This window comes from Hesperophylax consimilis, chromosome 15 (genome assembly GCF_061612785.1).
Source record: "Hesperophylax consimilis isolate HC1 chromosome 15, BYU_Hcon_1.0, whole genome shotgun sequence".
In the NCBI taxonomy this organism is placed as follows: Eukaryota; Metazoa; Arthropoda; class Insecta; order Trichoptera; family Limnephilidae; genus Hesperophylax; species Hesperophylax consimilis.
The window spans coordinates 17,826,451-17,839,001 of record NC_142850.1 but is presented as its reverse complement, the minus strand read 5'-3'; the positions used below and the strand labels follow the sequence as shown (position 1 = coordinate 17,839,001).

At 35.3% G+C, this 12,551-nt stretch overlaps 1 protein-coding gene across 3 annotated transcripts in view; it reads right to left on the bottom strand.

The window, feature by feature from the left end:
* The window catches only part of LOC149417404 (serine protease inhibitor 27A-like), a 52,095-nt gene that overhangs the window by 18,034 nt on the left and 21,510 nt on the right, over positions 1-12,551 (bottom strand). For all 3 annotated transcript variants that reach the window (XM_089640291.1, XM_089640290.1, XM_089640289.1), the window contains exons 2-8: positions 9,951-10,090; positions 9,153-9,332; positions 6,831-7,047; positions 3,778-3,989; positions 2,597-2,782; positions 1,147-1,297; positions 376-540 (exon numbers count right to left, since the gene is read on the bottom strand). In XM_089640291.1, the coding sequence (XP_089496417.1) occupies positions 376-540; positions 1,147-1,297; positions 2,597-2,782; positions 3,778-3,989; positions 6,831-7,047; positions 9,153-9,332; positions 9,951-10,090 (1,251 nt within the window). The remainder of the gene's footprint in view (positions 1-375; positions 541-1,146; positions 1,298-2,596; positions 2,783-3,777; positions 3,990-6,830; positions 7,048-9,152; positions 9,333-9,950; positions 10,091-12,551) is intronic.

Sequence of the window (12,551 nt, the reverse complement as noted above, 5' to 3'; positions counted from 1 at the left end):
ATACAACAAGAGGTTTTGTCTCAATTGACTAAACCAAAGAGTTTAAAATTTGAATGTACGGAACTAATAGCTGAGAATTGGTCCTCCGAGGTCAAATGTTTGAGTCTCTTTCTTCCAGTCCCTAAAACTGAGATGTTTCTTTCCGGAACATGAATAGGACTTCTCAGATCAAAAGTTGAGTATCTTGCTTTCTGTCTCTAAAAGAGTCTACTGAAAATGTTGCCTTAAGGAACAAAGAGGTGAGAATTGGGCTTCCCAGATCAAAAGTTAAGTCTCTTGCTTCCAGTCTATAAAAGAGTCTACTGAGAATGTTGCCTTAAGGAACAAATAGGTGAGAATTGTTCACTTCACAGATCAACAGTCTCTGTCTCTCACCTTCCTTCTCCAGCTCTCCGATGGTCAGGGTGGGGTCATTGACGGTGCCACTAAATAGGACCTGCTTGGTATTATCGTCCTCGATGAAGAACAGGAAGGGTTTGTTGGCGATGAATTCCTCGGGCTGTTCCTCGTCCACTCCGAATTTGTTGACCAGGGTTACGGCTGTTGAGAAACGGGAACAAACCATTGATATGATTGCGTTTTATTGTACATACTCATTTATTTTTTTTAATTATTAAGTAATTGGCTAAAATTAAAGTCCCAGGGTTGTTGTTGGTTGTTAGAGAGAAACAGGAACAAAGTAGTATCTTCTAATTATTACGCATTTGACTAATATTTAAATCAATCTTCGGGTTGTTGTTGTAATTTACATCATGCGATTAGGAAAAAAGATGACATTCTTGCTTTTCACTTCTTTTGGTGCCCTCTTCATCAAAGGTAAGAAATATACAACGCAGTCTTTACCCTTAAATTGCAGATGGAATAACCAAGGGGAACTATATCAGTTCCACAATTCGAAGATTTATGGTGCGTGACTATTGTTTGGGAAACCTTGTGTTTTGTGTCGCTCTCGATATAACCAAGGTATTGCAGTTGGAATCTTGTCAAATTAATGACAAATTCTAAATTATATAACTATAAAAATCAAATGACTAAATTTTACGTAAATCCTCGATATATGTATATTATATTTATTAAGTTAATGATATTATCTAGGTATGAAACCTCAAAAAATGATAGCCGTATTGAATTCCCCATGGTACTCACCAGTGGCGGCGTAGGCTGTAGTTCCCTGCTCGTTGACTTCGATGCCAGCTTTCTGCAGGATATTGTTTACTGAGAACATGTTCTCCGGACCTACGCCCTGGGCAATCCCTGGTAGGGAGGCTGATGTCTCGAATAGATCGGTGATGCCCATCTATACCAGAAATAACAAACAATAAAGCCGTTATATTTTGTGAGACAGGAATTATAAATATATTTACTGAAGCGTGTCAATATAATTTAAATTGCCGCGTGTCAGAAATAATCGGCTTGTGCACACGCAACTGAAGCAGTGGAATGGACCACTAGCACGCGACTAAAGGACTGTCAGGGACGTTCGGCAGATTGACGAAAGCGAGATCTTATTTTTAACCAAAATTCTTGTATATATGTAACTTTGAATGCGTGTCACCAAAATTTCTACATACCTGTACTACGAATCTATCAGAAAAGCCCAGCTTTGTGATAAGTGAGATACAGCTTTACAGATGCGATATAAAATACAAGTAATTATTTTACAAACAAATTATTTTGAACTCTGAAGTTTTGAATTTTTAAGTTACTACCGATCGCTACTACACGGAAATGTGTCTATAATTCTATATATATATCAAAATATAAGGAAATCCGCACGGCCAAACTGAAATATCCTGAAAATCTTCGTACAAATAATCTAATTTTCGAAAAAATAAAATAGTTTTCAGCTACAACAACAATAATGCCATTTTTGTAATATTAGCAGTTTAGTTCACCCAAAAGGCAGGACAAAGTGTTATATTATAAAATGCATTCCAAATGGTTGAGTTAAATTCTAAGTGGTTTCTAATCTTAATACATAAAAATTCACCTCGCAAAACTCGAAAAGTAGTCGAACGATATTGCTGAAAAGTTTGTTGTTATTAGTGCCAGGAGTGGTAAGTTTTTAGATTCTCACGGCCAAAAGCATTTTTGTTGTTTGTTTTTGGGGTGTTATGCCGTGTTGCACTAACTCCTTCTTTAGCCGACGTTTCGGACAGCGTTGCAGTGTCCATCATCAGGGCAGATCCGGTAGATCCACATCTTCACATCTTCGGATCTACCGGATCTGCCCTGATGATGGACAATGCAACGCTGTCCGATACGTCGGCTAAAGAAGGAGTTAGCGCAACACGGCATAACACCCCAAAAACAAACAACAAAAAAGTTCCAGGAGTGTTTAAAGATGTTTAAATGGTAGAAGAAGTATGGGACGCCCGAGGAATACGTAACGTAATGAGATACGGATTCGAATAAAAGTCTATGTAATGTAGTTTTTTTAACAAGATCATTGTGGTATACAATAGCGAATGGTGAAAGAAGTTGGAGGTGCCCGATAAAGACATTAGCAATAGCGAAGCATTGCGGGGGATCCATCCACTAGTTGAATTTAAACAAATCATTAAATTGCACGTGCAGATAAGTTTAAAGAAATTACCTCTCTCAAAACTGGAATCAACTGTGACTTGAAGGAGTACTTGAATCGGGGGATGGAGACCCTCACGTTGACATTACGAAGGAGCATCATCTCGCGGTTGATGTCGCTAGCTGTTAGGTGGCGCATCATCTTACGCAGTCCCTTGATGCTGTTGGGAAGCACGATGGTCATGGAGAGTCCTTCACCCTGTAGAAAAGGTAAAGGATCAATGATCGGTGAACAGTTTTCTCAACATATTAGAAATGTAGAATATTTGCAAAAACATTGAACTAAATCAGTGGAATAATAATGGAAGCAGGGACAAATCGAGTAAAGAACATGTGTCATTAATGTTTCTATCGTGGTTCTTTATGTAAACGTTTTCATAATTTCCTAGGGATCCTAGCGGTGACATCAGTTTTTTGGTAATGTAAAATAATAACGCCTTCTTCAAAATAGAACTCTTTGTCTTTAGACTAAAAACTGGGAACGAATGTAAGAGTGTAGCGATAGGCAAGAGTCTAGATATCTAACTGCTAGCACACCTCGCTTTTGAACTTAAGGGGTGAACCTATATACTAGAGACATCTCTTGGAGAACTTTTTTTCTTTCTTTATTCAGTGTTTTTATTGCTTTTTACAGTTTTTAGGTGTGTTAAAACCACCAAGCTAGGCACATGCTCGTGTTATGGTGGTAGATTAACTATATTAACTCTGTAAGGTAAATAACCTCTATGATACATAGCTCGAACTCTCTCATTTCAGATATTCCGTTTGTGACTGCACAATGCCTGATGGGAGTTCAGTCTTCCATTGCACAATATTTCTGGAAGTGCAGCCATCGATTTCTCAATATCTCTAGTGGTTCAGCTGTCGATCGCCCAATGTATTTGGAAGCGCACAATGTATCTAGAGGTGCTGTCTTCATTCGCACAATATGTCCCGAGGTCCGGCCACGGATTACACAATACCTCCGGAGGTGAAGCCTTCCAGTTTCCGGAGCTCCAACCGCACGTGACCAGTTTGCGATTATCAATGTTTAGCAACCCCCAACAAGACGGGGATTTCTGAATCTCTATATTATTGGGAAACCCTCACCCCTTTTGGGACTCCCAGCACTGATTTCGTAATGCCTCTACATGCTTCTAGATGCCTTCAAAAACCTTGTAGAAAAACAAAAAGTTGGGTAAAGCAAAAAATTACCCTGAATGGCATCTTCAAGATCTTTGCCTCAAGATCTCTGGAGTCTGAGTAGCCAAATTTCTCGATTTGGGTCATCATCGGCACCGCCACCGTATCCTCCCCGTTGAGGTAGAAGATTCCGGTTTTGGTGTCGTTGGTCTGGAACTGGTTGATCCAGCTGCCTTTGAAGTATAGGGATGACAGCATCAGAATCACGATATTGGTCAAGTCACCTGGAAATATGAAAAATGTAAAATGTTAGTGAATTTCCCATACGCACATTTACTAGTAGGTAAAAGGTACTCGTATATGATCGTTTGCTATCAATGCATTTAAAACATCCTTTATACTTGGAATCTTGGGAAATTCACACAATTAAAAATATGATTCTTGAATACAAGTGTACAAAGTTTTTTTTATATCTGTGTATTTTTCAAGTTGAGTTTTTATTATTTGGTCCGTGGACCAACTTGGTTCAAAATTTCGAAGATTACCTTGACGCAAATTTAGAATAAGACAAGACATCCTTTTGAGATAACAATTTCTCGGAATAAGTTTATAAGCCCGACTTTGACCGGAGCCCAAAATCGACACTCTCAACATTAAAGTTTTACGTCATTAATAGCAATGGAGAGGTTACATGTTTTATGTTTTTTCACAGATTTGGTTGTATGATCAGCAGCTAGGTAGGTACATAAAACGAACAAAGGCTTTTTTTCATAGGAACCATTTGGCATAGTAAATAATGATTTGTTCTGCCTTTGTCTGCAGTTTGATCATGCAGGCAATTATTTCCAACAAAACAAACAACTACCACAAAAATTAAAAGAGGTTTGTAGCCTGGGTTGTTTGGAAAAAATACCTTCACTGGCAATAAGTTCGCCCATAAATAAACCACACAATAGATCGATATCTTCGGGCTTTTTGTATGAAACCAATTGGTCCTAAAAAACCATAGACATGCCAATATATAGACAGTAAAATTCTCATTCGGAGCCTACTTATTATACTATACCACAATGAAAAACTCTGAAAGTTTATTCCATAGACTCTCAGAGTTTTTCGTTGGTGAATATATTTAGGAAATAATATGACGTCACAATATTTCGGTTCCTATTTTTGATGGGAGTTATACAAATGTTAAATATAAATGTTGTTAAAAAAAAAACTTTGAAAAATGGATATTTTAAAGATAAGTGTTTGGTTTTAATACGGAATCTGATTAATTTACTGCTTTTTATGAAGGTTTCCTATTTATATGATATTTTCCTGGCTGCCGACATTGATTTTGTCAACTCCTTTCCCTGTAGAGGTATAAAGAATCCTGATGCATATTCTATCAAGGCATAGTCACACCGTTACCTTTTTATTTTTCTGTGTCTTGTTCTCTTTCATGTTTCATTCAGATTTATGAATATTATCTTCTTCTGTGATTACTACATTGGTAAAAGGTTAAAAAATTATTCCAATAAAAATTGAATTATTTATTTAATGAATGTTAGCGTTTCTTGTTTTCCTAATCTCTTTTCTACTTCCTTTAAAATGTATTCCTTGATATCGCCTGTAATTTATTTTTAAAGGTGTTTTACATATTGCACAAAGATGTTGATGCGTTTGCACAAATAACACGTAAATGTCACACTACCTATACAATATTGATGTGTGTACAATACATTATTATGTTCATTATTAGTCCGTAATATCTAGTGCTCAACCATTAACGGCCAAGTAACTGCCGTCTTATCTTGTTGACCTCAGCTGTTATGAAGTAGATAGGATTTCCCCAAGACTTGCCATTATTACGTTACATGTTTTTTTGTCTTTCTCGCGTCATTTTGCCGTCTCTCAAAGCACAAAAAGACAGCTTTAATTTAAAAAAACAAAAACAACGGTATTGGAAAACTGAGAATCATTACAACTTAGGGTACATATTAAGTATTGCTTGCTTTAGGACTAAACCCAGGAATTTCTACTGCCTAATAATTTATTTATTAATGGCTAACGAAGGGAAATGCTTAATATCATTATAGGTGTAACTTATTTACAAACAACGATATACGTGACGAAGCATCTAGTTTTTCATTTGGAACATATAATTGTAAAAAACATTCTTAAATGCGGTGTTGATTAAAATATAAAATATATATAATATGTATTAAATCAAATAAAAACTTCCTACGAAAAAATATATAATATGTGTTTATTTCTCTTTCTTTTCCTTTTTGTAATACACGTAGAGTGTGAAAAGAAAGCCTCCCGACATGTCTTCAAAAATCACAATCAACTGAAAGTACTGACTTGATGGAAAAAGAGAGGAGCAAGATAAGAAGGCCTTAGGACTTAAGGTGAATGATTACGAAGAGGGGAGAATATTGTTAAATAAATAAATATTATTAGTGAGTGTTTATAAAACTTCAACGTTTAAGTTCAGGGTTTCGCTTGTGCGCTTTTGGGCTGGGTATTGTGTTGCTCATTTCTGAATTTGGTGGTGTTTGCAAAAGTGACACGTTTTATAAAAAACATATCATTTGTAAAACTCTACAACAAACAGAAAACTGTAAACAACTTGTAGAAAAACGACACATATCCCGGTATCAGGGCGGAAAATAAGCTGAGTGTATCACAAGCACTCAGTGACCATGCATAAGTGACGATGAGTTATCGTTTCGTAAATCCAGTTTCCGCACCTCCACTTAAGTTTTCTGTGACAATAAGGCTGGAAATAGACGACGTAGCGCTGACGAGCTGAACCGATGGTCTTCTTACGCAGCACATAGCGAATCGCGTAGCACTACAGCTCTCCATTTATTCACCCATATGTTATTAAGTACCTTATGTACGTATGAGTACGCGAACCGAACTGCCGAACTAAACCTCAACTTATGGGAAAGGAACGAAACAACCGCAAATGGCGCGAAAGGCAGCTTGCAGTTGCTTCATTCCTTTCCTGCAATTCGTGGCTCGGTTCGCGTTTAAGATCGCAAATGTATAAGTACCATTACACGACCGAAGTACGCGTGGAACTATTTTAATTCTAAGAATGAAACCCTTTGAAATGGTGGATTTGAACTTACCATCAGTAAGAAGTTGATTGATGTTTCCTCGAGTGATCTCCCTAATCCACAGGTTGGCGTCCAGCACTGCTACCGCGGGTTTGTCTTTATCCATCTTCTTGATCTCGGTCAGGAAGGTGTCTTCGAGAATGGAAGAATATTTCTGCTTGACCGCGATCGACTTGTCCACATACATACGGGTTCCGACGTTCAAAATGTAATCGGCGTTGGGGCCAGGCTGTAATAAGAATTACGTATGAGAAGTTCTCCATAATTAAGAATTCCTCAATAATTGGAAAAATCGCAATTGGCTTCGTGGAGTCATTTATTTATTTGACGAAGAAACCATTGGTTTTGAAATATGCCGATTAATTTGATCAAATAGACGAGTATACAAAATTATTTATTTAATTTAGTTTTGGACATAACCCTCCTCACTAGACCATGGACCTAAAAAACCTTGAAAAGATCATTAGTGCGATTTTGTGTGAACGGCATTGAAGCCAAATCTAGGGTGAGGGAAAATTGCCTAGCAGCCATCTTGTATGACACACTTTTGAATTGATTTGTGTGCAAAGTGGTGCATAATGAACTATTATAATTCTGTTTTTGTGTTTTTAACGCAGTTATAACGGCTTACGTTTATTTTTAAATTTGATGAGACAAGGAATGGGACATGTCATTCAAAAAGTAGGTTTTGACATTTTTCAAATATTTGTATTCGCCGCGACTTCAAATTGTTCTCGAATAGCTCCGTCCGGGGCTTTTTAGGTTCATATTCTTGACGAAACTTATTAAGGCTGAATTTGAAGCAAATTATTGAATGTAATTTGGTCCATGGTTAGTGAGGATACGAGTATATGAAGAAGACTGCACTCGGAGAAGCAGATTTTTTGGATTCTGCTGTTATCCAAAGTGACATCTCCGGACTTGCCTACCAACACCGAGGCACAAACCGACAGCCTCCAATAACTGGACAGCACCTCAAATAACGGAACAGAGATGTGGAAAAGAATTATAATTTTTTTGTTATATTTATTTATTACAAAAAAATGCATTACAAAATAATAAGTTATGTAATTCCCAGTGAATTTATAAAACTCATTTCAGGAAAGACAACATAGATACATTAAAATAAATAAACGCAGAAGTTATTTTGGAGTTCCAAAAAAAGAATGTGTCAGTCATTAATAAAACTGCTGAGGAAATAGCTTTTAATAGCTTTTGCCAATGTTTTTTTGTTCGATGCCGGAAGTTTTAGATTACGAGGTAATGCGTTATAATATTATTAGATTTACTATGTATTGTTCGGTGGGTATATTTTAATATACAATAATGTCACAATAATTGCGTAAATAGTCTTCCTAGTATGAGGGTAAGGTTGGGTTAGGTTAGGGTAAGGTTAGGTGACTCAGACAAGATTTTTGATCAAGAAAGCTGCATTTTCACAAAAATTCTCAACTCTTCTGATTTTTTTTCCAGCATTCTAATGATCAAACAATAAGAAATATTACATTACCTACTTGGGGAAGCGAACAGTGGAAATTTGGTAAAAATAAATGATAATATTATGGATATAGTTTGAAATATTGAAAGATTGTGAATCCTGACAATATTCTACAATTTCCATTAAACGCAATTGGAGTTCCCATTGATCTCACATTCCAGTAAAGAATTTGTAACGGGTTTTCCAGCATCGATACATTAATTCAATGAGAAGTTCATTGGGAGCAATACTACTTAGTAATGTAATGACGTTTCGCTGTGCGAGATTTGTTTGTATTATTTTACAAGGAAACAAGGGTGGTTTAGAAAACGGAAAAGTATATTGTAGTAAACAACACTGCACGAATTTATTTTTAAAAAAAGAAGTTTTTTTTAAATAACTGCGGATACAACCCAGAGACAGACCAAGAAGGGGGTGATCTTACTGCGGGGAAAAGGATTGACCAAAGTCAGTGGAGGGCATTTGGAAGGAGACCAAATCTCATTCCTTGGTTGAGATGTAGCACAATGATAGTAAATATTTATGTAAGTATACGTTTATTGAACGCCCGTCGGGTTTTTACAAACAATGCATGCGAACAAGAATAAGGTAAAAGGAGTAGGTTCATTAGTTAGGTAAACATAACAAAAATAATAATAAAAACTTAAACATATACATAAGATGCATTCACGACAATTTATGCTTTAATACACGACAGAGAGGTTTTCAAAGTGGTGAAAGGGTAATAGGTATATACAAGTAATAATTTTATAATCACAAATTTCTATCCTTTGTTCTCTGCATAAATAACCTAGTATTGTAAATATAAGTTTATCACTAAAATAATATATTATTACCTTTAAGCATTTCCTGATGCTCTTGAACTTCCTTTGCAGCAGGGTGTCGTTGGACTTGAAGTCCATAACCTGCATGATCTGGTCCCGGGTCCTGGCCTCGGAGCCAATGTACAGCATTGCTAGCACCAGCTTCAAGCTGATAGGTGACACCAGCGTGTTCACCTTGCCTTGGTTGAATTTCTGCAATTAAAATATGAACATTTTAGAATAACATATTTTCCTTTGAGTGAGGCAGTTTAAATCAGAGTGGTTTTTATTTTGTTCAAGTGTGTGAAATATTAGTTCAAATCTTTTAAATAATCGCGTATCATAGGCAAGTCAAATTGGGACACAAAAAACCCTATCCATATTAGAGCTAGATAAATAAGGGCAACCCTCATTTGCTTATGCATCCTACTTATCATGTCCATCCTTCAAAAAAAACGTTCATTAAATACGTAAATGATGCTGCGCGATGAAAATGGGGAGACATTCAAGCAGTAGCAGACGACAGAGACGTGACGCTTTAATGGCAAGCCGATGTCAAACGAGATCTTATTAATATTATTGTCTAAAAAATCCACGGTAACAAAAATTTTACAAATAACAATAGTCGTGAAGTTGAAAGAATTTATCAAAACACGGAACACTGGATCGCATGTGAAATTAGTTGCCACAGCCGTCACAAGAATCGAATATACGCTTGGATCTCTAACCTTGCACAGAAAAGCAGGAAGACAATGAATTAGTTTTTATTTGATAACATTTAGAATAATATCTCACGTATGTACGTTTTATGTAATCAGGCCAAAAACTCACCCCGAATAGATCCCAGTCAAATTTGTCATGTTGCGAATCCAAGGAAGAGTCCTTTCCGCATTTGTTGTAGACCTGGTTGATGACGGAGTCTATGTCCTCCTCGTTTTGAGCATGGGCAAGGCTTCCACATACTGCCAGGACTGTAATAAGAAAATTGCGTTATTAGTAAACTGATCGCTGATTCCCAATGATATTTTAGAAGAGAAAGAAACAAAGTTTCGCTCATATCTTCAGGTCTTATCCGTTGCTTCATCGAAGCTAGAATTAAGATGGCCTTTTAAAAGATGGGCACTTGGCACACTCCTCACAGCCCTCCGATAATCTATTGATAGTACACTGTCGATTGCACAAAAATACCTGATTAAACCACCAACTCTTCGACCTCGACAGATTAGTCTCATTTAGGTATTTGTTTTACGTGTACTGGCGCTCTGATGTAATAGTAAGCACACTGACGTTATTTTCCTTAAAGAATTGGGTGGTTCTTTAGTAAACGGTTGGTTTTTCATACTAAACTTAAATTTCGATTTAATGCCAAAATACCTAACCAAACTGACATGAAGTTAATACAATGAATATTATATTTGAATAGGTAAATGTTCAACAGAAATAATATATATTTATATTTTTTAAGTAAAGATAAATACCCCAAGGTTACGAATAACCTGACAATATTTGAAAATCTCTACTACCACCACAATAAGCATGAAAATGTTGCTTATGTTGTGATGGGGGAATTGAACACACGACGGCTGGGTGGGACCAAAACGCGAAGTCAACTCAGCCACCGACCGGTCAATGGTTATGAAAGGAAGAATGGAATCAGCACCGTGTCACACTATGATAACGCATTTTTAAGTCACAAGGTCATGATGAAAATAGTGAGTATTTTAAAATATCTGAAAAACCCATGCCTCGATTATAACCTAATAAGATTGAATTCAACAACAAATTCAACGACTATTAAAACTAATGTAAATATTTTGAAGATAAAACAAACCATATTCTATGCAAATTAATGAACGCTTAGACGTCATATTTTAATTGCAATATGTAATTAATATGCTATTTTAGTCGTTTATAGTCATCGAATTTGGATACCACATATTTTTAACAGTGATAAGTGATAATAATGTTTCTCGCCGGTTAAACAAAATTACATAATACAAAGTTATTGTGTTTATTATTTATGTAATTATAAATAATATACGGCATTAATAATACAAATTACTCAACAACAAAATTAGTATTTCATTCAAAATTTATTTCGGTTGTTTAATACCATAGGTTATTTCGTTCAAGTTATTAAAGTTTATGTAGATCACCAGCAATTAATTTTGTGTGCCGTATTCTGTTTTAAGCAATAAGCTGACATTGTGCATTATGACATTGAATGATGTTAGTTGTAAGTCTCTAGTTTTAAGCCATAGTTGTAAGTCATATGCCTACACACTCTATAACTCTCTTCCAGATATGTATAAAAACAGCCAGCGTACACAAAAATTCAAAGTAAGGCTTTAAAAGATTTTTTTTTAAACATATAAAACGAAAATACGTAATTCTTGTCGTGTTGAATTTTTTCTTGTTTCTTTCTCTCTCTCTTTCCTATCCCCTGTATTTGTAATCGAGCAGAATCTATTTTTACCAAAGTATTAGCGGGTAAGCACATTCTAAATTTTTTTATTAAAACACAAATAACATTGTTTACATCACTTTATTTCGATACAAAATCTCAACATGTTTCATGAACCAAGTTCACTTCATCAGGAGCACAAGTATACTAAAGTTATAATTAAAATTAGGTCTAGAAAGAAGAGGTAGAAGGAGCGGGGAGGGTTAACATTCTAAATTCCTACGTTGGATTTGTGCTTATGTGTATTATTTCTGTCTGTTTCCTTTCTTGTTTCTTCTTGTCTGTTCTACTTAACTTCATTTATTTTTGTACTGTTTTGTATGTGAAACTTATAATTTTGATTATTTTTCTATTTTACTGTTTCGTATTAATTTTGATATCAAAATACCAATGTAAAATAGTACCTATAAAATTCCACTTACTTATGTATTGTAAGTTCCTCTCATCCTACAATAAGTTTTGTCACTCATCGCATTTGCTCTCACCAAGAAATAAAATATTATGCAGAAGTATTGTGTATTAATACCCCTAGGTCTTAAATATGTATTAGTCACTAGTTATAAGTCTTAATTGTAAGTCACCTGTAATAAATATTCATCGTAAGAAGTTAATAGTTTTGAGTCGTGATAAGGGATAGGTTTCATTTTATATAAATTAAGTTGTAAAACCCCCTTGAGGTGATTTTTTACGAAAACGGTGATGTATAAATGATCCAAACACAATTATCTTCTTAACTAAGTATTTATAAAGCAGGGTTCTGTTAATCAATTTGCATAACTTGTATTGTCTTTAATTTTTGGGTTATTCTATTAACATATAACTATATTTATTTTATTGAGTTTTATTTTCTAATGTGCATTTTTTACTTAAATTTTGTTTACTTTGCTACCGGTTTCTACACATCCGTGTCATTAATTAGCAATCATAAAACTAATGCCCAAGAAATACAAAAAATCATTCAAACTATT